The following is a 23089-nucleotide window of genomic DNA, read 5'->3' as shown; positions in this document are numbered from 1 at the left end:
TCGTTGTTCACAGCGAAACATATTTTATCCATCGAATTAACCGCCAAAGTAATAAATTGTTGTAAATACCTCTAGTTGTGGCAGTGCCCAGAAGAAAGACGGGCGGAACCTACAAAGTCGCTGCTTCTAATGTTATAATACGTTCACATATGCATTAATCGCCTATAAATTCACCAAATTAATCTACCCGTTCACATATGGCAGATTACCTGCAAAATTGACAATCAGCTGTCAATACTGCTTTCAGAGGTTTTTCTTCATAGAAATTATTTTGGTGGAATATTTCGGTGTTTTTGATCTGTTTAATTATTACTTACGATATGAAGAAAATACAAGGAGAAGGAATAGGTAATTTAATTGCGCAATTGGCTGCTAATAATAAACAGTTGGAGGAAATCCGTATGAGACGTTTACTGTGGTTGCAAAAAATTATGGCAGCAATGTTAAGTAATAAGAGGAGAAAACGTTTATTTTTTCTGTAAAATGAATTTATAATCAACAATATTTAACAACAATTTTATTAGGATTATGTTCACAGACCTGTTTTCTTTGTCGGCGTCCATTTCCTTTAGTTTGTACAGAGAACGTAAATTCATGGAGAAGGCGCAGTCCCGGCCCGTTCCTTATTTTGGGCTCTAACAAAATACGGGTAAGAAAACGAAATCAGCGCAAGTTAACAGTAGGAAATTAATTAATATGGCTGCCGGAGAGAAATGAGAGACGTTCTCTGGTTTGTATTTTGATGTTTTTCCTTACATTCGTAATAATAATTATCGATAACACAGAAAACACATGTTTGTATGTCGAAAAGTACCGTTATTATAAAGGATTATTTTATAATATCAGATTTTGGGAGAGAAATTTTGTATGGGAAATCACGCTTTTTAATTACGGATTTTGAGTTAAGCGCGAGAAAGTAGATCATCTACTTATATGTGAACGTAGTATAAGAAACGTGGCAAGATAAAACGGATCATTATCTATATTGCATATTTGAACGAATACGAATGGTTATAATGAACATGGCGGAACGGTGGGAATCGTAAATATATGTGAAATTTAATTTATTTTATTTATTACATTCATTTGGATGTTTTTTTATTGAGAAATCATTATAACTCTCTTAAATGTTTTTCCATTTGATTGCGCTATACTCCGTCCCGTTCCTTATCCGTCCCGTCCCGTTTCTATCCCATACTTAAAATATATATATATTATATTTATGGTGGCCGCCGTAGCCGAATAGGTTGGTGCGTGATTACCATTCGGAATTCACAGAGAGGTCGTTGGTTCGAATCTTGGTGAAAGCAAAATTAATAAAAACATTTTTGTAATAGCGGTCACCCCTCGGCAGGCAATGGCATACCTCGGAGTGTATTTCTGCCATGAAAAAGCTCCTCATAAAAAATATCTGCCATTCGGAGTCGGTTCGAAACTGTCGGTCCCTCCATTTGTGGAACAACATCAAGATGGGCACCACAAATAGGAGGAGAGCTCGACCAAACACCTAACAGAAGTGTACGCGCCAATTATTTTTTTTTTTTTATACATATTTTTATAAATAATTGGCTCTTACACGCTCCTCCTCCAATTCTTAATGCGAATGTGAAAAAAATTGCTAGAGGCGTTTGTATACGTGTGATTTTATGTCTTCCTCTAATTTATGGAATTTGTCGACAAATTTAACATTAGCTATACTGCTTTTTGTACTTAACAGTGAAGAAAATGTTCATCACATATGAAAAATCACAATTGGTGTAGTTTTTAGCCACAGTTTGACGAATAAAACTTGATGTAAATATCCAACACGTACAAAAGAAAATCGAACAATGTATTTTGCTTTATTTTCTTAATATTTCATAAAACATAACCTCATATTTTTATTATTAATTGAATTCCTGCATTGCGGTGTAGCACTGGAAGGGGACATCTTGGCTACTATCACGAATTTCATCCGTCATCCAAAAAACAAAGTACTCCTCTTTTCACCACCTTACGATTACGAATTCATTTGCCCTGGGCCATTATTTCTGGCTTATTAGCGATCTGAAGAGTTCAGTTTTTAATAATTTTGATTGAAAATCAAAAATCATAAAATTGTAAAATACCTACTTAAACTTCCAATGCTGCGGACACGTGCACAGGCTGCACCAAATAATTATCTGCTTTGAGTTCTGGAGGTAAAAAAAGAGGTTATATCTAAAAAATCTAGATTATAAAAAAATCAAAACTATTGAAAGCATTGACTTGTGCATTAGTTTGCAATTATTGTACGGAAGTCTTCGGCCACATTTTCATTTGCCGGTCCTCAAAATCGTTTCCAACACTTTTTCTAGATTTTGCCATTTATCGACTTAACTCGATATCGATTGCAGTTTTAATTTTACATTGACAAAAGTAAAATCCAGCGGCTTTATTGCAGTAGTTCGCATTTTCGCAATAGTTTTGTCTGAAAGCCTAATTAAAATTTGTGCACAATAAATACACTGACGGTATGCTTTAATGACTTTTATTAAATTCGAGATATTCTACATGCGTTAGAACTTTGTGGAAACGAATTTGATAAAAAAACGTAGTTCAATTTTTTCCTAAAAGCAAGTAACCGTATCCAAACAATACGCAAAGATTTTAATAATCTTGATCGTTGAACTTGTTTGGTTGTAATTGTAAACCTCTTATAATGGAGGAGTCGCTTAATGTAGAAGTTGAGGAAGCAATGCCAGAGGAAAGGCAGACGGATGAGAGCAGTCCTGCGAACCTTACCAAAGAGAAGCGGGATCGCAAGGAAAAACGAAATTTTATATGCGGTGTAATCGAAGGTATGTTGAATGAAGAGCTCTTTTGGGTAAATTTGACTTTTAATCTATTTTGTTGTTATTGTTCGGAGGTTTCTATGGCAGGCCATGGACAACGGAGCAACGTAAGGACCTTTTTAGAAAGTGAGTATGAAATCACTCTGTTAAACGGTGTTACAAATGTTGATATCCGAATTTTGTTTAGGTTAAAAAAATGGGGTATGGATTCATACGTCTACGCACCTAAGGACGATTATAAGCATCGAGCTTACTGGCGTGAATTATATACAGTGGAAGAAGCTGACCATCTAACAAGTATGTATATTGAGAAACGACTATACAGATTTGTTTTTCAGCACAGTTCTATGAAAATGTATCTTTTTTCCTGCTGACATTTCGTTCCTAAATACTTTTGCAGGCTTAATAACTGCAGCTAGAGAGCACGATGTAATATTTTACTATGCTCTTTCACCTGGCTTGGATATGTCTTACAGTAGTCAAAAAGAAATCCAAACCCTCAAGCGAAAACTTGATCAGGTTTCACAATTCGGATGTGAAGCATTTGCTTTGCTCTTTGACGATATCGACTCGGAATTGTCTAAAGTAGATAAAGAAGCTTTCCAGACATTTGCCAATGCGCAGGTAATGCAGTATTTGCTTGATTTATATTGAATTTTATAAAACATACTTTTCTCCAAATTAGGTGTCTGTAACTAACGAAATATTTTCACATCTGGGCAACCCGAAATTTCTGTTTTGCCCTACGCAGTATTGTAGTTCTCGTGCGATACCAACAGTGCACGATTCTGAGTATTTAAACACATTAGGCTCTAAACTTAATCACGATATAGACATAATGTGGACCGGAAGTAAAGTAATCTCTAAAATTATTAGTCTGGAATCCATTCAAGAAATAACGGAAGTACTACGTCGACCGCCTGTTATTTGGGATAATTTACATGCTAACGATTACGACCAGAAACGGGTTTTTCTTGGTCCCTATTCAGGTCGTTCGCCAGAATTAATTCCACATTTACGAGGAGTTATGACAAATCCAAACTGTGAGTTTCACGCTAACACCATTGCCATTCACTCTTTGGCCAGTTGGTCGAAATGCAGTCTTGATTCAAAAGTTAATAGTAAGTAATCCACCTTGTTTTCAAATGAATTAGTAGTCACTTTATTTACTCTAATATATGCGTTAATCAAAAAGGTTCACTTTCGGCGGACATTAAATTGGAAACTGAAAACGAAGATGGAACGAATGAGGAAGAGCTGCCATTGGATTGTTTATCAAAAAATATGTATCATCCACGTATTGCGTTAAAGTAAGATATAATCAAGGGATATACTTATTGATAGGTCACAATTTACAATAAACTGATTAATATTTTATTTTAGAAACGCTATAGATGAATGGCTGCCGGAGTTCTTTTTAACGAAAGAAGCTTGGGGTCCTATTACGAAGCCGCAGCCACAAGTGACAAGTAAGAACCTACATGTAATATAAATTTGAATTACTCTTCAATTCTATACCCTTTCTATTTACTTAGTGGTTATGCCTATTATACCAATTATACCGTCTATCAACACCTGCATGAGTTTGACGACAACAACCACAACATCTACTAGTACGAAAACTATCACAGTGCCCGAAGTGAACACTACACAGCTTCAAGCTTTGGCAGACGTTTGCAGCACAGTTAACTCATCCGTTATTAACCCGATTGGAAATCCAGTAATGAATTCCTTGGTTTCTCCAACAAAAGTTGTTACAAATGACGACATTGTAAATCCAATTTCTACTTCTGTGGCTTCAAATATTGAGTTGCCTAAAAAGATCCCAATATCTATTGTGGCAGTGCCAATAATGCACACGAAGGCAGTGGAGGATATATTGCCTAGAAATGTAGATACGGAAGACGATGGTAAAACGGCGCATTCTGAACTTGGGCTACCAACAGCGATCACTTCAGTACCGATAACGAACGAAAATAATTTAGAAGCTTCGCAGGCGGCTATAGTTGAAGTAAATATTAAGGATTGTACTGAGAGTGCGGAGGAAGTCAATAAGATGGACAAATTAATTACCGAGAAAGCTGAAGTGCTAACAACCGAATCAGAAGATTTGAACACGATTAATGAAAACAAGACATTAGCCGTTGCGCAGAATGAAAGTGATGGAGCAGTCGTTGAAAGGGACACAGTTTTATCGATAGATACCAGCGCTACACCGGGGGAAATTATAAATACCACAGAGACGCTACCTATGATAGATGAGCACACTTTAAGCCCGCTCAGTGCAACTAGCGCAGGGGGCAATGAGCCGATGGAGTGCAGTAGCAGCTTAGCTTCGCAAGCTTCCGGAAAAGAAGATCGCAAAATTATCTCTGAGGACGTGGTAATGGCTGAAGGCGTGGAAGATGATGACGTTTGCAATGGCTCCATGAACGACTTGAATGTAAATGATTTCTAATTTAAAATTTGTGTACGCAAAAGCTTTCATACTAACACTTCTAATATTTTCTAATGCAGAATAGCATGCAGGTTGAAAGCTCGGGGGGTTCGCCAATCTCCAATGCCGACATGAAAGATTATGAGGACAAGTATGTGTTTTAATGCAGCAATGCATATTTTACTAAATCCATGTCTTTGTTCAAAACTTAGAACCATTCCTGAAGCCGGTAGTAGCAGCCGTATTACAGTGGAGGATCTTTACTTACTATGTGATCTCTTTTATCTTCCGTTCGAGCATGGAAGTCGTGGTGCTAAGCTATTAAACGAGTTTAACTGGTTGAAAGCAAATGCAGGCGTTTTATTGGGGATCGACAAAGCTGTTAGAAAATGTTCAAATGCGGATGGCGCAGTATCACCGAAACCAGAGGTAGCCGAGTGGATGCAACGTGCCGAATCTTTCTCTAAACACTGCAATGCTGTACACGAACTACTGCGCAAAATTGCCAATTGTGCTAACAAGGAGATATGTCACGATCTATTTTCTTACGTGTGGGATATTGCAGGGACTTTAACTCTTTTAAACGCTTTTGTAAAATGGTTAAGTCTTGGCCATTTTCCGGCTAATGTGCAAACATATACCCAGGGTACATACACATGTAAGCATAGATTGAAGGAAAGGGACATAAAATTATTTTTATATGGTGTATTTGACATAAAATAATTACAGGGTTTAGTAAGGGCTGGAAGGAGGCCTTCATGTCCGGCGATCAAGAACCTTGGGTATTTCGAGGTGGGCTCATTGCCGATTTACAGGTAAAATTTAAATCACATTTTTTTTGATAAGTTTTCTATATTTTACGTTTTCTCCCATTTTGAAGCGTCTAATGCCTGTGGATTCCGGTAATGACTTGTTTATGTATAAACTGCCTGAACTGCCAACAAGTGACTATCATTTGTTACGTCCATATACACCAATTGACGAAGTTGAGTTGGGACAGATTTGTACCCGAGCTTTTCTACAACTCGGCACACTATACTCTGAGGAAAAGTCGGTTGAATGCGAGAATTTGGTGGAAACATTGTTACCCAGTCATTTGCGTGAACTCATTGCAGACAACATTATTGGCCATTTTGTGACTATGTATCCTCAATTATGTATTGTAGCTCATGACGCTTCCAATGCCATTGTTGGTTATGCTGCAGCTGCCTTAAATGTACACACTTTCATGCAAAGTATGGAAGTTTGCTGGATACCTTCGATGAGGGAAAAATACGCGCAGTCTTTACTGGAGAAAGACGTTATAAACGGTACTGCCAACGAAAAATGGCAGCAGTTAGGAATGCCTTCTGGACTTAACGCCTTACTGATTGAGATGATACGTGAATTTCACAATTATGAATATCAATGTCCGGCGGAAGTCAGCAATGCATATCCCTCTGTGATGACAGCCGCTGCCTTAAAAGATGCTCTGTTGCGTGATCAGGGTATTTTGAAGCGTCTGATAACAGTGGCATTAGCAACATTGCGTTCCAATGGTTGCTTTGGTGTGCATGTTCGCTTGTCGGTTAAGGATTCCGAAAATTTACGACAGCATTATGCAAAAATCGGTTTTACTGAAGTGTATCGTGACCATGAGCACAAATATATTTATGTTGGACGACGTTTTTAGCAACTGCCAGCTCAATCGTGCATAACTAATCTGCTAAAGATGTTTAAACTGTCGACGAATATGAAAACAGTATAGATGAGAAATTAAGAAGTGAACATTTCTTTTTTTCTTGTTAATATATGTAATTACATAATCATTTTGGCCATCAAAAGGGACTCTAAGAAATTGGTTATTCCTAGCCAAGATTTTGCTAAACGGCAAGCGGACTAACTTCCTTACACTCCAATCCCAGTTTAATTCACCATCATTTAACGTTATTAAAAGCATCGGTATTTGCTCTCTGACTGACTTCTTACTCCATTCGAATAATAAAATATGTATTGTAAAAATGTATGCACTTTTTATGTACATATGTATGTAAGCAGTTATCAGTAATTTGCTGTCTTATTTCTCGTGTTCAGCTTGTGTCCACCTGCAGCAGTATATCAAAAATACACAGCCAGCGAATAAAAACTTGATAAAATTAAACAGTGGTATTTTTTTTGTCGAAGAGTGTAAATTTTTTTATTTTTCTAGTTTGTCGTCTCACTGCTCTTTGGTTTGGCCTTATCTAAATCGTAAAACCAAACGGTATCAACGCCATCTCCAGTAACACGCTGTGGTTGCAAATTCGGAAGTGGAAAGCGGCACGCAATAATTTTTGAATTACTCTGTGCCTCCGCAATTAGCTTATTTTCTAAGTCTTTCATCTATGCCAAAGAAACTATTAATAATTTATTTACTATAAAATAGTTTTGCGAGCAAGCCTACCATCTGTTCCACCCCGAATATAACTACATAATCATACGGCGCTACGCTGTATTTCCACAGATCTCGCCTAAAGAATTTCGTTTGTCCCTGCACACCTTGCCGTAGAGCTGACAGGCGGGAATACCAAACTAGCCAAGGATTCAATTCAACTCCGTCGGCAAGTAGTCCATTTTCAGCGGCAGCTAATAATGAAATGTTAAATTTGTATTTATTTATAAATTGAATGTAATCACAGAATAATCAGATTTTCTGATAACCTAGATTCTGTACCTATAACAATTCGGCCATCACCGGATCCTATGTCCAATAACTTGCTTCGCGAGTTCTTAGGTAAGAAGCTGAGCACATTTCTAACCTGCTCGTTGGTGGCGGGTACGTAAGGAAGGCATATTCGTCGAAAAGCAGGCGCTACAAAGGACGCACAAATAACACTCAGTCCAACAGCAATTCCACCAGTAGCCGCTATACAAATTTTAGCTGTTGTGGAAATGCCTTTACGTTTTGTTGCACTATCTTCGATCAAATATTCCATGGCATTTGAATAATTCAACCATAGATTCGGTTTCTAAATTTCTCTCACATCTATTTACGAACCTTGTGAAAGATAGGTGGTTATTAAACGGCATGCTATAGAAGATCGACATAAGCAAAGTGCGAAACGAAATTAGAAGAGGAAAACAGTATGTTCAGAGTTTTAGCCTCTGGCCACGGCCCAGCATTGCTTGTCAAGCACTTTATATATGTGCGTGTCGGGTGCTTGTCGTTTGCCTGGTAACGTTCAAAACAAAAAGCGATCAATCCACAGTTGTATTTAGAAGTAAATATGTATGTCGTCATCGGATGATGAATTTTTATTACTTGCAACTATTACAGTTTTGTTAAAAAAAAGAAGAAAATAGATAAAAAAAAGTGTGGATGAAGAGAATAAGGGTAATTATTTAGAAGAGCGGCCCTTCAGAAAATCAATATTTTTGTAAAATTTTTTCAATGATATCAATAAAATGTATTGTAAAAGAGTGTTTAAGATCGGGGGAACTATACTTTTATGTAGGATTTACTGTTAATATGAATATCAAATCCGGCGGGCGACACAACAAGAATTACCGCTTGAACATTATATAAGTGTTTTGAAATGTTGTCCAACTCCGGCTACGCAATCCACAGTATTTTTGCGTAGAACTCCTTTTCGCGTGGGCGGCCTTCGGCCGCGCTTCAAAAAAATAACCCTCATCAGTCCAACTCCGGCTACGCAATCCACAGTATTTTTGCGTAGAACTGCTTTTCGCGTGGGCGGCCTTCGGCCGCGCTTCAAAAAAATAACCCTCATCAGTCCAACTCCGGCTACGCAATCCACAGTATTTTTGCGTAGAATTCCTTTTCGCGTGGGCGGCCTTCGGCCGCGCTTCAAAAAAATAACCCTCATCAGTCCAACTCCGGCTACGCAATCCACAATATTTTTGCGTAGAACTCCTTAAACACTCTTTTACAATACATTTTATTGATATCATTGAAAAAATTTTACAAAAATATTGATTTTCTGAAGGGCCGCCGGATTTGATATTCATATTAACAGTAAATCCTACATAAAAGTATAGTTCCCCCGATCTTAAACACTCTTTTACAATACATTTTATTGATATCATTGAAAAAATTTTACAAAAATATTGATTTTCTGAAGGGCCGCTCTTCTAAATAATTACCAGAATAAGTAAGGGAAATAAATTTGAGTTTGGGATATTTTACAAAAATTAAAGGTAATCTGCTTTAACTTATTCTGTTCGTTGTTTGAGAATTTTTTTGTTACCCACATTCTGTGTTATATTAAAAAATCGCACTAAGTCATGTTTTTAATTATACCTTATGTTTTTCGGGTTCATAACTTTATTATTATTAAATTACTTATGTATATCAGTTTTAAATAATTTCATTTACATATAAATTTTTTAATTTTTTGCTTATTTATGTACATATTTCATACGGATTGTGCTTATTTTTAGTATATGTAGGTGTTTACGAGTAAAATACTATTGGGCAACCGCACACTAAATACTATCCTCAATGCTAAATACAACACTGCGTTTTGTCCATCAGATTCCGACACGATCAAAAAAGTAAGCGTCAAACGAAAATATCAAAAATTTTTGATTTTCATCAAGCATCGTACGAGTAGCCGACAACAAATACGTGTGTCACGACGCCACCCGACTGCACTAACACATACAAAGCGCAGTCAAGCATGCTGGATGGTGACCAGGGGCTATTTGCTAAAACAGTGTTACTTATTTGAATTTGGTGGTTTGAATGTCAATGTGATGTTTTTTATTGTTGCATTGTTTAAATTCTGATAGAAAGGAATATTGATAAGTAATGTGCAAAACAGAATTGCAGCGGACAGATGGTAACGGACTGACGGAGAGTAATGGACTGACGGTACCCTCCGTCAAAATTAGAACAAATTCAGTTGAAAGGATTCGCACAGAATTTTGGCGCGAACGGGTTTCTTTCTGTCGGTTATTTTTACGGTAGGAAATTATTTTAATACATTTTTATTTTCTTTTCCGAGTTGAAGACACAGCTTTGCTTTTCTGATCACTTAAGGAAATTTGTGGGAAATAATAAGCACATATTTATTCGATTTACCCTAGAAAACCCGCAAAATATCAATAAATTAGAAATAAGTTTTTTTTCGTAATAAAGATCTTCACAGAGCTGCTTAATAAATATAGAAAACGAAAAGATTTCTCTACAAAACTACATTTATTTTAACCACAAAATGTCAGCTGAAAACCGTCTCATCGCAATTATGTTTAACCGAACGAATTCACCGACTGGAGTGGATCAGCTATTCATCACCCATTAAACCGTTACCTGCCGTCCGCAGCAATTCGGCTTTGGGTAGTATAAATTACGTCACCGAAGAAAAGCGAATTGAATATTGAAGGTGGCGTGTTCCCAAAACAGTTACTTAATTTTTCGCGATTTTGGCAAGTCTGATGTCAGTCAAAATTAAATATATAAAAGAAAACTCGCGCTTCAAATGTAAATTGCTTCGTTACCTTGCCGAGTATTGCTGAATGTACTCAAATGCTTTCTCATTATTTTAATCTATTCCATTGGTCCTTACTCCTACTACTACTATTTTTATCTTACTTCCCTTTTTTAATACCTTCTCCAACTTCAATTTCTTTACCAATTTATTTATAATTTACCTATAATTTTAATTTTGATTTTATTGTTAATTTTATTATGTAAATTATTCATATGGTTAATCATTGTAAAAGTAACCCATGGTTTTATGTTTGACTTTAATAATAAGTAATTAATAATAAAGGGAAGAGAAATTACATGTTTTTGAAAACCCAGTGAATGCCTTGGCAATATTGTGATTTGTGAGATTTAAACTAAATAACCTAATGGAAACGAATTAAATTGTGAAGGCCTAAATTAACATAAAACCTCTTGGTCCCTGACGACACAGCGAGTTCAGAAGGCGTAACCTTGTATTCTAGCATCCTGAGAAAAATGCATAATTTATAAAAAATATTTTGCTAATTTTTTTGTTTTAAATACTAACTTAATCAAAAAGTTTCCAGAGGAACCGCCAGGGACGTTCTAAGGCAACTGATTTGAGTTCGCTTTTTGGTAGGTTGCCAAATCTGTGTTAACATTCTTACCCACCTTTTATCGCCATGGCTTGACAGTTGTAAAAGTTATTACGTCTTGATCTACCTCTGAACGTGTTTTCGTTTTTTTTTTTTGCAGTCTTAAAAATGGATTTGATTTTGTAACTACGAGTGTATATTAAATTTTGCGTTAAAAATGGATTCATTTATATGAAAGCGTAGAAATGTTAAGAAACTGTTTCAGTAATGATACTCTAAAGAAAACAGCCGTTTGCGAGTGGTATGCCATCGACTTCGAAAACTGATGAAAAATTTACCGTGTTGATAACACATGATTTCAAAGCCTGAATCCGACGCAACATTCATCAAACGCGTCTTTACTGGAGACGATACGTGGGTTTAGTAGTCCGATACGCAATCCAGGCATCATGCGAGTGAGTGGAGAGATCCGAATGAGCCAAAACCAAAAAACCCCGTCGTTACAGTAAAAAAATAAAGCAATGTTTACTGAAAAAGAAAGGATTTGTGGGAAGACAAGTCATGGATATTACACCATGATAACGTACCGTCGCACAGTGCCATCATTATCCGTGATTTCTTTCTGTTTGATTGAGTCGAAAATAGAGTTCCAAAAATGTTTCGAGCACTGGATAAAACGCTAGTGCGTTGCATTTAGTGGGGAGTACTTTGTATTTTTAATTTTCTGAAAATTATGGATTCCGGGAAGTTTTTGGTAATGGTAGTATCTCTACTAACCACTGTAAGCGGAAGCCACCACGGTGTATCATATTTGTTTATTAACCATTTTTCTTTGATGGCGTCCATTTTCATTTCCTATTGACGTTTCTCCTTTGCTCCAAAAAACTAATCGATAAATGATTGAGAATAATCGGTAACAAATTTTTATTAAATCGAGGATTATCGAAGGTGGAGTTTCGTATGGCTTATACACTGTTTCAATTGAGAATTTAGGTATTATAATGGCTTGTTAAGCCTAATATTTTAAACTATATTTTATTAATATTAATTTATGTTTTAGGGAGTTCAGTATCTTAAATCAGTGATCTATGTTAAAAAAAAAATTAATAAAATTACGAAAAAAACGAAAATTAATTTTTAAAGTCGTTTTCATATCTAGTTACAAAACCAGCGAGCAATCAAAATAATTCAAGTTTTAGAAAAAGAATAAAATAGTTAAGAATGATATTTATATAAGCTGACGCATGCAGACAAAAAAAGAAACAAATTTTTAAAGCATCATCACTAACTTTGCTTTCTATTTGTTTTCTTTTTTTGTTTTCGTGACATTTCGTTGAGTAGACTTGACAGAGTTGCATTGAAATTTTTGTCAATTTATCTTCAATTCAATATTTATTGAGCAATTAATAAATTAAATTTTTTGAGGTAAATCAGGTTTAATTTACGAAGAATGCTATGAACAAAATAAATAAGATTACGTATTCGGATGAGAAAGAAAAAAAAACAATTCTAGACATGAGGTTGCGCTCTCAACACAAAGTTTGTTGTAGTGAAATGCTACATAAAAAGAAGGCAAAGATAGAAACCAAAAGAAGATTGTGATTATTAGAAAGCAAGTTGGTTGAAAGAAAACACGATTTTCAAAATAGGAAGTGGTTTACGGTTGGGTATATAATATAATCCAATAAGAACAGCTTACATTTTATACTAAAATTATTTACACATATACAACAAAGAAAAATATTTATTGAACTGGGTATATTTAGCACAAAAATAAATAAATCTTGAGATTATTCCATATTCTGGGGTTATTACTCACATTCTCTTATTGCTCTTTTTCTTTTTGTTTGTTTATTTTCTGTACTCAGGGCACGATACTGGGAAAGGAGCAATCTTGCATTATATCATTTTTGACTACAGGTAACCCTTGACGTTGCTGTCACGCATTAATGCAACCGTGTTCGACGCCGCCATTTATATTTTCGTTTCGGGATTTCGTGTCAAATTTTTTGGTTGGGTGAAGTAAACGCGTTTTAATATAAAATATTGTCGCAGAGGAGGTTTGCAAAGCAAGCCCATATTGTGAGTTGCAACAAATACGTTTATTGTGGTTTTGTTTAAGTGAAAAAGCCAAAAGAAGTGAAAATATGGCGAATGTGCGGGACAGCGACACATCATTGTGGCTGCATAACAAACTCGGCACTTCGAACGATTCGTGGATAAGTGGGTCGATATGCTCGCAACTTAACAAGGAAGTGCTGCGCAACATAAAGGAGTGTTTTCCAGATTTACAGACCCAAGTGAAGCTGAAATTATTGCTAAGTTTTTTCCATATACCTCGGCGATTGGTAGAAGAGGTACGTTGCTGCTTTTGCTTGTTGAGAATGTCTTGTTGGAAGGGACTGTGTATGGTGTGAATTATGAAAACTTAAGATAGATCACACATCAATACTCACATGCATGTAAAGAACGTATGCTTGTACAAGCGTTTACGGGTGCCCAGTGTTTAGCATTTTTATGATTGTATGCGTGCATGCGTTGGCGACATCGCTCCATGCCCGCTAAGCGCCACTGCCCCGTCATTAGTTTTTCTACAAAGCTTGGTCGTTTTGATTTGAACAGATTTTTCTTCCAAACATAAATTATCGTCGTATGAAAATATGTTGATATTTAGTGTTCGAGTATGTGTGATGCATTTATTCATTTGTTGTTTTAATGAATACTTTGCGGCTGATCTTTTTCCCGCCACTTGATCTAGTTAATGAATTTAGCTATTGCGGTTGCGTATGTGTCTTATATCAGTAGAAATCACTACAAACAATTGTTTCAGAGAATATGTCTAAAGATACATACATACATATAATATGACATGATGTTACATGAAAATATAGTTTATTTTCTAGTTAAATGTGAAAGTATTGTTTTGAATATCGATAGAATCTACAAAAACAAGATTTTTTTTGTATTACAGTGGAAAGCTGAGTTGGAGGAAGTTATTGAAGTGGCAGGATTAGATTCGGAGCTTTGGGTATCTATGTTAGCTGAGACTATGAAAACTTTTCCCGCGACAAGTTCACTGAATACCGAAATCTCGGAGTATGAAGATACTCGACCTATCTTCACTGATATGGTGAATGACTTGCGCAAATTGGTTAGTAAGCATTGTGATCTTGGTATGCTTCCTCTTGAATGTTTATATCTAAACAAAAATGCTCTTGTTTCGGTGGTAAGTTGACAAAATAATGCTTTTAGTAATTAAAATAAAATTGTTTGCATAACAGATTTATTTTTCTATTCCATTAGGTCGGCCAGCAACCGAATCCGGTAAAACATTTCACTATAAAGCGTAAACCTAAAAGTGCCAATTTGCGCACAGAGTTACTCCATAAATCGGCTGATGCGCAATCATCCTTAAAAAAGTCTTCTGCTCCGACTATACCATTGCGCTCGCGTGGCATGCCGCGAAAAATGACGGACACAACGCCCCTCAAAGGAATACCTTCCCGCGTGCCTTCTTTAGGTTTCCGTTCTCCAAATGTATCTGGGACACCACAACGTCCCAACTTAAGTCGTACGCCAGCGGGTCGAAAGGACGGCGGTATCAAATTGATCGAGTTTACAGAGCAACCATTGGGTTATGCTGCGGCTAAGAAACGTAAACGAGAACAACAATTAGAGGAACAGCAGAAGAAACAGGAGCAGAAGCAAATCGCAACTGCAGCTGCTGCAGAGAGCGCTTCGCCAGTAGCCACATCACCAACGCAAGCAAGTAGTGTTAGCAATGCAACAGGCACGGTTGCTACAACAACACCTCCGACTTCATCAGGAGCGGGTACAAATAGTACATTTGAAATCAAGACGGAAACGATTTCACACTTAAATCAAAGTGGCAATAGTGATGATATTCTAACGGATAATAAAGACAATGTTCTGACGGCAAAGATTGAACCTCCAACGCCTGAATATGCACCATCTTTAAGCTACACCCAACCAACTTCTCCAAAAGTGCTGGATAGCAAACCGCAAATAAAGTCATTGGATTTGCCATCCACATGTGCGGCCAGTACTGCTTTAACATCTACCACTGCTGCCATAGTTGTTACACCCACCAAAATGAGCAGCATGTCCACGCAGACACAAACTCAAACGCAAATCCGTACAACTACTCAGACACAAGGCAGTACTAGTAACAATAACTTGAATCACAGCCACAAACGCATCAAACAGGAGATTGAAATAAAGAGCGAAGAGATTTTAATGCCACCTAATATTAAGGTGGAAAAAATAGAGCCACAGATCCAGCCGCCTATGCTAACGCAGCAATTACCATCAACACCGTCACGGCTGCAACAGCGAATAATTATCCAGCAACAAAAGCAACCACAACAAAAACCACACCAAACTCCACAAACAATTCAGCAGCCAACAACTCAACATGTCCTGATAAGAACTGCGCCGCAACAACAGAAGCAAACCCTTAGTGGTTTAACATTGGGCGCTGGCGGAACAACAGTCACAAGGCAAAAGATAAATGCAACAACCACATCGCCCACTAATTCCAATACAATGATAAAAATGGAGAAATTAGATATAAAACCGATGGTAACAAAGAGCCCTGTCACTAACACTGTGCCCTCTAACATTTACACTCAACAACAGTTGCGTCAAACAAACAATCCGTTGGCGAATTTGCCAAATAATATTTCCGTGAAAATAACGTCAACGAAATCATCAAAGGTTCAATCATTACCTCAGCAAAATTCACTGCCACAGCAACAGCAACAACAGCAGCAGCCAATATTAATTAACAGCTCAACACCGGTGATAATTTCATCCTCTAATGCGCCTGTTTCAAGACCGGTAAGATTTTAATTTCATTCCCCTATTGGTAATCAATACAAGTCAATATGTATGTATTAATATTTATAGAAACAACTTATCTCGTCTGGAACCTCGACAACAACAACGGCACAATCAATTAAGTCTATGCCACTGAGCCAATTAAAGAGTGCTGCCAACAGTGGTCCAGTTATCATATCTCAGACAATCATACAACCAGCGAAACGCACAGCTAATTCTGTGACAGGTCTCCAGCATCATCAACAACAACAGGCCCATCAACAACAACAACAACAACAACAACAGCAGCAACAAAATATACCACAGTCGGTTAGTACATCTACAACATCTGCTCAGTACATTTTGACCACGTCAACGCCACAACAACAGCAACAGCTTCAAACAGCTACAATGCCCACACTGACTTCGTTCGCACATTCTCGTCCCACTCAGCAAACTACCACCACGCTATACCAGACAGCGGCTTCATCTAACACGCAAACTCCAACGAAGATTTTATTGAAAACATCCCCTTCAGGTGTAATGATGACACCTGTACGACAACAACAGGGCGCGACCAATACTGGCGGTAATCCACCACCGTTAATAGCGACTTCCACAGCGCAACAACAACAACCTACTTTGCTGAATATTCAAAATGTGCAGCTGCCGAATCGGCCAGTCACCATACAACCGGCCTCCCAGGCAGCCCAGCAGCAGCACCTTCAAGCGCAGCTGCAGCAACAGCAGCCGCAGCATACGATCGTGTCGAACACTAGTGCAACGCAACAGCCTAAACTTACCCAAGTCTTGGTGCAGTCAACGAATCCTTCAGGTGTTGGCGGTTCTATTGGAAATGTTGGTGTTGCAAATCCGAACGCAAACATGAAGAACAAAACCATCATACTCACACAAAAGGGTGTCATACTGCGTAATATAGGCGGTGATATGTACCAACAGATACCGATAAGCAATATGAGTGGATTACAGGGTCTAAGCACTAACACCGGTGCTACGTTGATGACTACAGCGGCAGGCCCACCCAGCCTAGTAAAGGCGACGGGCTCTGGCGTCCAGCAAGGTCAAACTATACAGTTGCAACAGCAGCAAAGTGTAACGCAAGCGAAGCAACAACAACACATACCAACGCTTATACCCACAAACACGTTGACATCCCAACACATGATTGTTCAACAGCCAACTCAAACGAACCTCATTAGTACAGTGAGTATTGCCGATATTATCGCTACAGTTCACTTAGAGTTAATATTTTATTTTATTAACTTTTCAGCCTACTCAGCAAACTATTATCCGACCTGTTATATCTAACGTGCAGGGTAACAGCTTAACGACATTACCACAAGGTCTGACCCTGATCCAGCGTCCTGGTCAACAGCCACAGTTAGTACAGGTGCAAACAGCCGGCAGTTCAACAGCGGTAGGCCAGCAGCAGCCGACCCAGATTCAGCGAACTATTATAACACAGCCAACGCAGCAACAACAAATGCGGCCACAGCAGATTGTATTGCAGCACAAGTCGCAGCCGCAACAACGCATAATTACGACTGCGCAAACGGGGACAGGCCAGCCGCAGCAGATACAAATTCAACAAGGCACACCGACGGGTGGCATTTCACGCACCACACACATCGTTCAAGTGGCACAACAGGCGCAGCAGCAACAGCAGCAACCTCAGACTCAACAGGCACCGCAGCGTAAGGGACTCTCACTATCGGTAAGCGGCAGGTTATGAACATAGTGACATTTTGCACACTCTTACAACCGCATGCCTTGGTGCGCTTCCTAATTAATATTAATTTCCAATTTATAGAACGAACATGTTCATAAAGCGCACGAAATGTTCCGCAAAGCGAATCGAGTTTCACGTCCCGACAAGGCACTCATATTGGGTTTCATGGCGGGAATGCGTGAAAATCCACGTCCCAACTCTGAGAATGTAATTGTCATAAAATTGGGCGAAACTGAGGTAGAAAAAAACTAAATCACTTTTAGTGCAAGAAACACTCATTGTTTTTGTTTGTTTTTGTAGGAAAAAGTGCAACAAGAGGACGGAAGTACAGCGCTCTGCTTGGTTGAATCACACATAAGGCTGGATTACAATTCAGGCGAGTGGAAGACATTCCAAAACTATCGGCGCCTCGATCAAAGTGTACAAGGCCAAGGGGTGGACGGCAATGCCAATAGTGGGACCGGAGGCGCTGGCGGTATTATGCAAGCACAAAATTCCGTTGTCATTTAAATGAAGTGTGCATAGCTTTTAGGTTAGTGCAGTCATTGATGACGTGAATGTCATGGTGCGTGCCCTCGCTGGTGTTATGGCTGTCATTTTAATGACCACTATTGCGTGCACGTGTGACGAATAGCGTTGTGGAAGAGCGCTTTTAAAAAATGTGAAAACAAAATTAAAATAATTATAACCAGGTGCAATTCGTGTGCAAATGCTGAGGTGCATCCAAAGGACCATGATCTTTGGGCAGTATAGCATTTATACACACAACTAGAACCAAATCGTTTAATGTTGGCCGCGCTAAACTAACAGAGAATGACGATTTGTCGTTCCTAATGATTTGAAATCGAAATGAAAAATTTGAACTAGTTTTATATATAATCATGTATAAATACATACACACACATGTTAGAGTTGTACACTACTCCATTTAATACATCGCGATTATGTACTCGCTTCATATTTCTATAAGCAAATGTGGAACTAAAATCGAGAAACATCAGAGTTGTTTGAAACACGTTTTTCAGTTAGAAAAATTATTAGAAAAATACGACGGAAAATTGGCAAATACAAAGGTGGGGAAACCAAGAGTAGTGTAGCAAAAAACAAAGAAAATGCGCTTTTTAAAATTGTGTTTCATCTTTCATCTTTTGTGCCGTATATTTTGACCAACTCAGATACGTGGCAAGCTAGGCCTGGAAACATCAGTACTCTTACATTGCAACTTTTCAATTGATATACACTACCTAATTAATTAACCTAAATATATAAATACTTAGCTGTACAAAAGGAAGTAGTTTAAATGTTTAATACTTGCGTAACGTAATTTAAGTTATATCTATCCATACATACATACATACATACTATGTACTATGTATAATATGAACACGCCTATCGCAAATGTACACCGAGAAGCGCATATAAGTTAAACTGCATAAATTTGCTGCTGCATAAGTATGTATTAGCTCTTAAAATGAAAACAATAAATATTTTAGCGGATAGCATATTATATTGAAAAAAAAACAAAGAAAAAATGCTTAGCCGTGGACATAATACTGATCATAAGAAATTATTATACATTTAAATCTGTATTAGTTGAGAAGTTGAATTGTATGTAGTTACAAAGATACATGAATTCGGAAATGAAATTAAGATATAGAATAAATAACATACATTATTATGATGGCTTAATGTTAAAATATTATAAACTAACGATTTTGATAATTCGTTTTTTCGGTCAAATTTCGTATGTTGGGAGGTCCACTGAATTCACCGAAAAACAACTTTTGTTCTTTTTGTAATTGTGCAGAAGACAATACGTTCGAGCATATTGCCAGTTCAATTTCATCAAAGACACGTCGAACCACGTCTTTCAGTTCAGGTATTATTGTCCTTGGATTGGCATACATCAATCCGACGGCATGAACTCCCATGACTTTGGTAGTCAAGTGACATTCAAGGATAATAGATTACTCAGTTTTGGCCATTCGAAGCTATCGCGGACAGAGGAGAGTACCGGTTAAACTGCCAACCAGGGTCGACGTGTCGGCGAGTGACTGGTTGGTGTTAGTTATTACATACCAAATGAATTTAATCGATTGTAGTTGTTCTTCTCATAAAATAAATTCAAGAAAGTCGTCCGTGAGAAAGCAAAACTGTGCGGCAGCAGAATTCTGTCCGCTCATTTCACGCGTATTCACACACACGTCCAATCAGTCGTAACATGAGTGGAGACTGCTGATTTTTCTTCGGAAACAAACCGCTGTCTTAATGCCGGTTACGTCTGCAAATCAGCTTATTCTTTCAAAACCGCCGAAAGCCGGTTAAATGTGTGATGTTGGCCACACCTCTGTATTCTGTACATCGTGGGTCGCTTTCGCATTGCCGTACGGCTGTTAAACAATAACCCCGCAAGATTCACACAAGAAAAATTGCTCTAAGCCCGCAATGGGTGATCTTAATACAACATGCAGTAATTAATTGATTTTATTTTTACTAAATTTGTTAAGTATCAATTCGCCTTAATGCAATGCAATATTTCTGTTAAACAATGAAGTGGTTCGCAAAGTGTCATTTAGAGAGTTCGAAACCACAATCAACTTTTAAACTTTGTGGAAGTTCATTATATGACTTCAACGGTACTTTACGAGCTCACTAAATATTTTTATTTATTTATTAAAAGAATAATAATTATAAGCTTCCTTAAATGTATTTTTTGCTGTTTAAAGTTTACAACCCAAAGTTACCACCCTTGTGAATACCCCAAATTTGTTTTGATGGTTGCATTGGATACCGACAAGGCTTGATGGAAAACTATAGACCTCTTCATAGATGGCGCTCCAAGCAGTAAGAAGGCGTTGTTCCTAAGCACGACAGGTGGGTATTCCCACTACTTCGGACTGGTAACGCAAGACTGAGTCTGATCGAGGCGCTATGCTCCCGAGAGGTGTGAACAAGGAAAAAAATAGGCCTCTTCTATTAACCACTTCTCTGCTTGCTATCTCTATGCTCTTTTAACTTGTCGAAAAATTTGCATGTGAAAGGAGCAACAAAGTTATCAAGCAAAATTCGCCACTAGCGAGTATGGTTACACCTCATAAAACTCGTATAACTCACTCTTTTACAAACAAATGTAATTTTAGGCAGCTCTATTTCAGCGTTACCAAGATATGTGCACTGCTTTCGAATTTCAATAGAAGTATGAGGGCGCCATATTAACCCTCCGTTGAGCACTCGGGTCAGGCTAGACATTTTCGACTTTGATCAGACTAATTTAACACATTTCCATTATAGCTAACGGTTTGAGCTTTCAGAGCTTCCTAAATTTTAATTTTGTATCGATTTATCGATATAACCTTTTAAAAAGTATCCTCGAACTGCAAGAAAAAAGGCCAGACCGGGGTGCCCAACCGAAGGTTTTAAAAAGGTGTCTAACCGAGGGTTAAGGTTTAAAAATTAATGTTCAAAACAAAATAGTCAAACATAATTTCACAACAATCGAAGTTACTATTACTTGCAAAATCGTACTTTTTGTAACTATCCGGTTAATTGTACGGAACGAATTTTGTATGTTTTCTGTTTTGTTTTTAATTTTTGCACTTATTGAATTGATTTATTTTTACTTTTTTCTTACAGGAATAAAGTAGAAAATATTTCCTTTAATTTTATGTATCATTGCTATTCATTTTTAAATTTTTCTATTAAGATTGAATGGTTTCAAAGTCGATGTTGCATGTATCCGCGTAGACCTGTGAGTAACTGTTCATATATCTGCATATGCATACTTTATAATTGGCGCTTACACCCTTAGGCGGGTGTTTGGCCGAGCTCATCCTTCAATATGTGGTGTGCGTTTTGTTTTTCCACATATGGAAAGACGTGCAGTTTTATGCCGCACCCGAATGGCAGAGAGTTTTTTTACAAGGAGTTTTTTCATGGCAGAGGTTTTGCCATTGCCTGCCGCAGGGCTACCGCTATTAAAATAACCTTTTTATAATGTTTTGTGTTTCGTGCCCACAGCCCGCACTCTACAGAATAGCGGTCATATGAAAACCATTCGATTGAGGTGGTCGTCAGTTCCATGACCATATCTAAATTGAAGAGATTCGAGCATTTTAAGTTAAAAAAGGTGCCCGAGTATCTGCTTATTTATTAATTTTATTTTGATAATTTAATTAATTTAATTCCCTGCTCAAAAAATTGTTTGTCCTTGGAGCCAAAATACGTATCGATATCCCTTTTTATAGCTTCCTTTGATGAGTAGTTCTTGTTACTCATATGGGATTAAAGTTCACGGAAAAGGTAATAATCACAAGGCGCAATATCCGGAGAGTATGGTGGATGCGGCATTAGCTCCCATCCGAGCTCGTTCAGCTTTCTTAATGTTTGCCTTGCGATAATAAGATGGGACCTAGTGATCCCGAATGGAATTTTCGCGCTAAGCACGAATCCGAGTTCAAAAATTTTCCATCACGTCAGGTTTTCGAGAAAAAGGGGGTTGAAACCCCTAAAAATAGCGTATTTGGCCATTTTTCAAAAATTGTGGATCAGAACCCTGACGTTCTACGATCTTCGTTATTGTCAATAATTGAAGGTTGAACTTTGCTCTTTGAAATAAGCCCAAACCCAAATTGTTCGCATGCACCCTTAGAGTAGGGGGTGTACTTAAATTCAATTATTTTTAAAACTACAATAGTTAAGCTACATTTAATAAAATTTAATGACCTTCAACTTGAAAAAAAAAATAAATGAATTCCATACACTAAAAAAAAAGTTATTTGAGTTTCTTAATGTAGCAAAACTCATCAGCTACCCTGTACTTCTTCGTTTTCGCTAGTTAAATCCATTTTAAAGGATTAAGATTTGAAAGTCCATAAATGCACTGTAAAACATAGCTAATACTATTATATTTATTATAAAATCAGATAAAGATATCGAGTCTTTTCAATAACCACTTTTCTTTTCACAAATTCCACTAGCACACTATTGCACTAACGACAAGCAATTCACAAATGGCGCCTTGAGAGATTATACCACTGTTTATACCCTACCGTTTTCTACATATTACTCAACAGGTAATTAGGATGCATTTCGTTATCTACATTTCATAATCTAACGAAAACATTCCGTTCGGCCACTCATCATCGCGACACCTTTATCCTATCATACAATGGTACGGTTTAATTATTTTATTTCTCTCCCGCACTCAGCTGGTAGGATCTTAAAGGC

At 37.5% G+C, this 23089-nt stretch overlaps 3 protein-coding genes across 3 annotated transcripts; 2 read left to right on the top strand and 1 right to left on the bottom strand.

Annotated features, from left to right (window-relative positions):
* The first annotated feature begins 2402 nt into the window (after nt 1–2402).
* On the top strand, nt 2403–7390 carry LOC129236416 (protein O-GlcNAcase). Its single transcript, XM_054870791.1, has 12 exons — nt 2403–2819; nt 2888–2939; nt 3001–3110; nt 3214–3437; nt 3499–3934; nt 4009–4123; nt 4197–4282; nt 4349–5256; nt 5331–5401; nt 5463–5908; nt 5980–6065; nt 6131–7390. Exons 1-12 carry the CDS (start codon nt 2681–2683, stop codon nt 6920–6922), a joined length of 3465 nt encoding a protein of 1154 aa, XP_054726766.1. The 5' UTR covers nt 2403–2680; the 3' UTR covers nt 6923–7390.
* On the bottom strand, nt 7195–8309 carry LOC129236417 (ATP synthase subunit C lysine N-methyltransferase). The gene is made up of 3 exons (XM_054870792.1): nt 7943–8309; nt 7673–7854; nt 7195–7611 (listed from the first exon to the last, which is right to left on the bottom strand). The coding sequence occupies exons 1-3, from the start codon at nt 8202–8204 to the stop codon at nt 7435–7437; spliced, it is 621 nt and encodes a 206-aa protein (XP_054726767.1). The 5' UTR covers nt 8205–8309; the 3' UTR covers nt 7195–7434.
* A 4924-nt stretch (nt 8310–13233) lies between these two features.
* Nucleotides 13234–19585, top strand: LOC129236415 (negative elongation factor A). Its single transcript, XM_054870790.1, has 7 exons — nt 13234–13631; nt 14246–14500; nt 14578–16134; nt 16204–17337; nt 17405–17848; nt 17945–18100; nt 18164–19585. Exons 1-7 carry the CDS (start codon nt 13422–13424, stop codon nt 18371–18373), a joined length of 3966 nt encoding a protein of 1321 aa, XP_054726765.1. The 5' UTR covers nt 13234–13421; the 3' UTR covers nt 18374–19585.
* The last annotated feature ends 3504 nt before the right edge of the window (nt 19586–23089 follow it).

This window comes from Anastrepha obliqua, chromosome 1 (genome assembly GCF_027943255.1).
Source record: "Anastrepha obliqua isolate idAnaObli1 chromosome 1, idAnaObli1_1.0, whole genome shotgun sequence".
Taxonomy (NCBI): Eukaryota; Metazoa; Arthropoda; class Insecta; order Diptera; family Tephritidae; genus Anastrepha; species Anastrepha obliqua.
The sequence above is the reverse complement of the archived record's forward strand: the minus strand, read 5'-3'. Positions and strand labels throughout refer to the sequence as shown.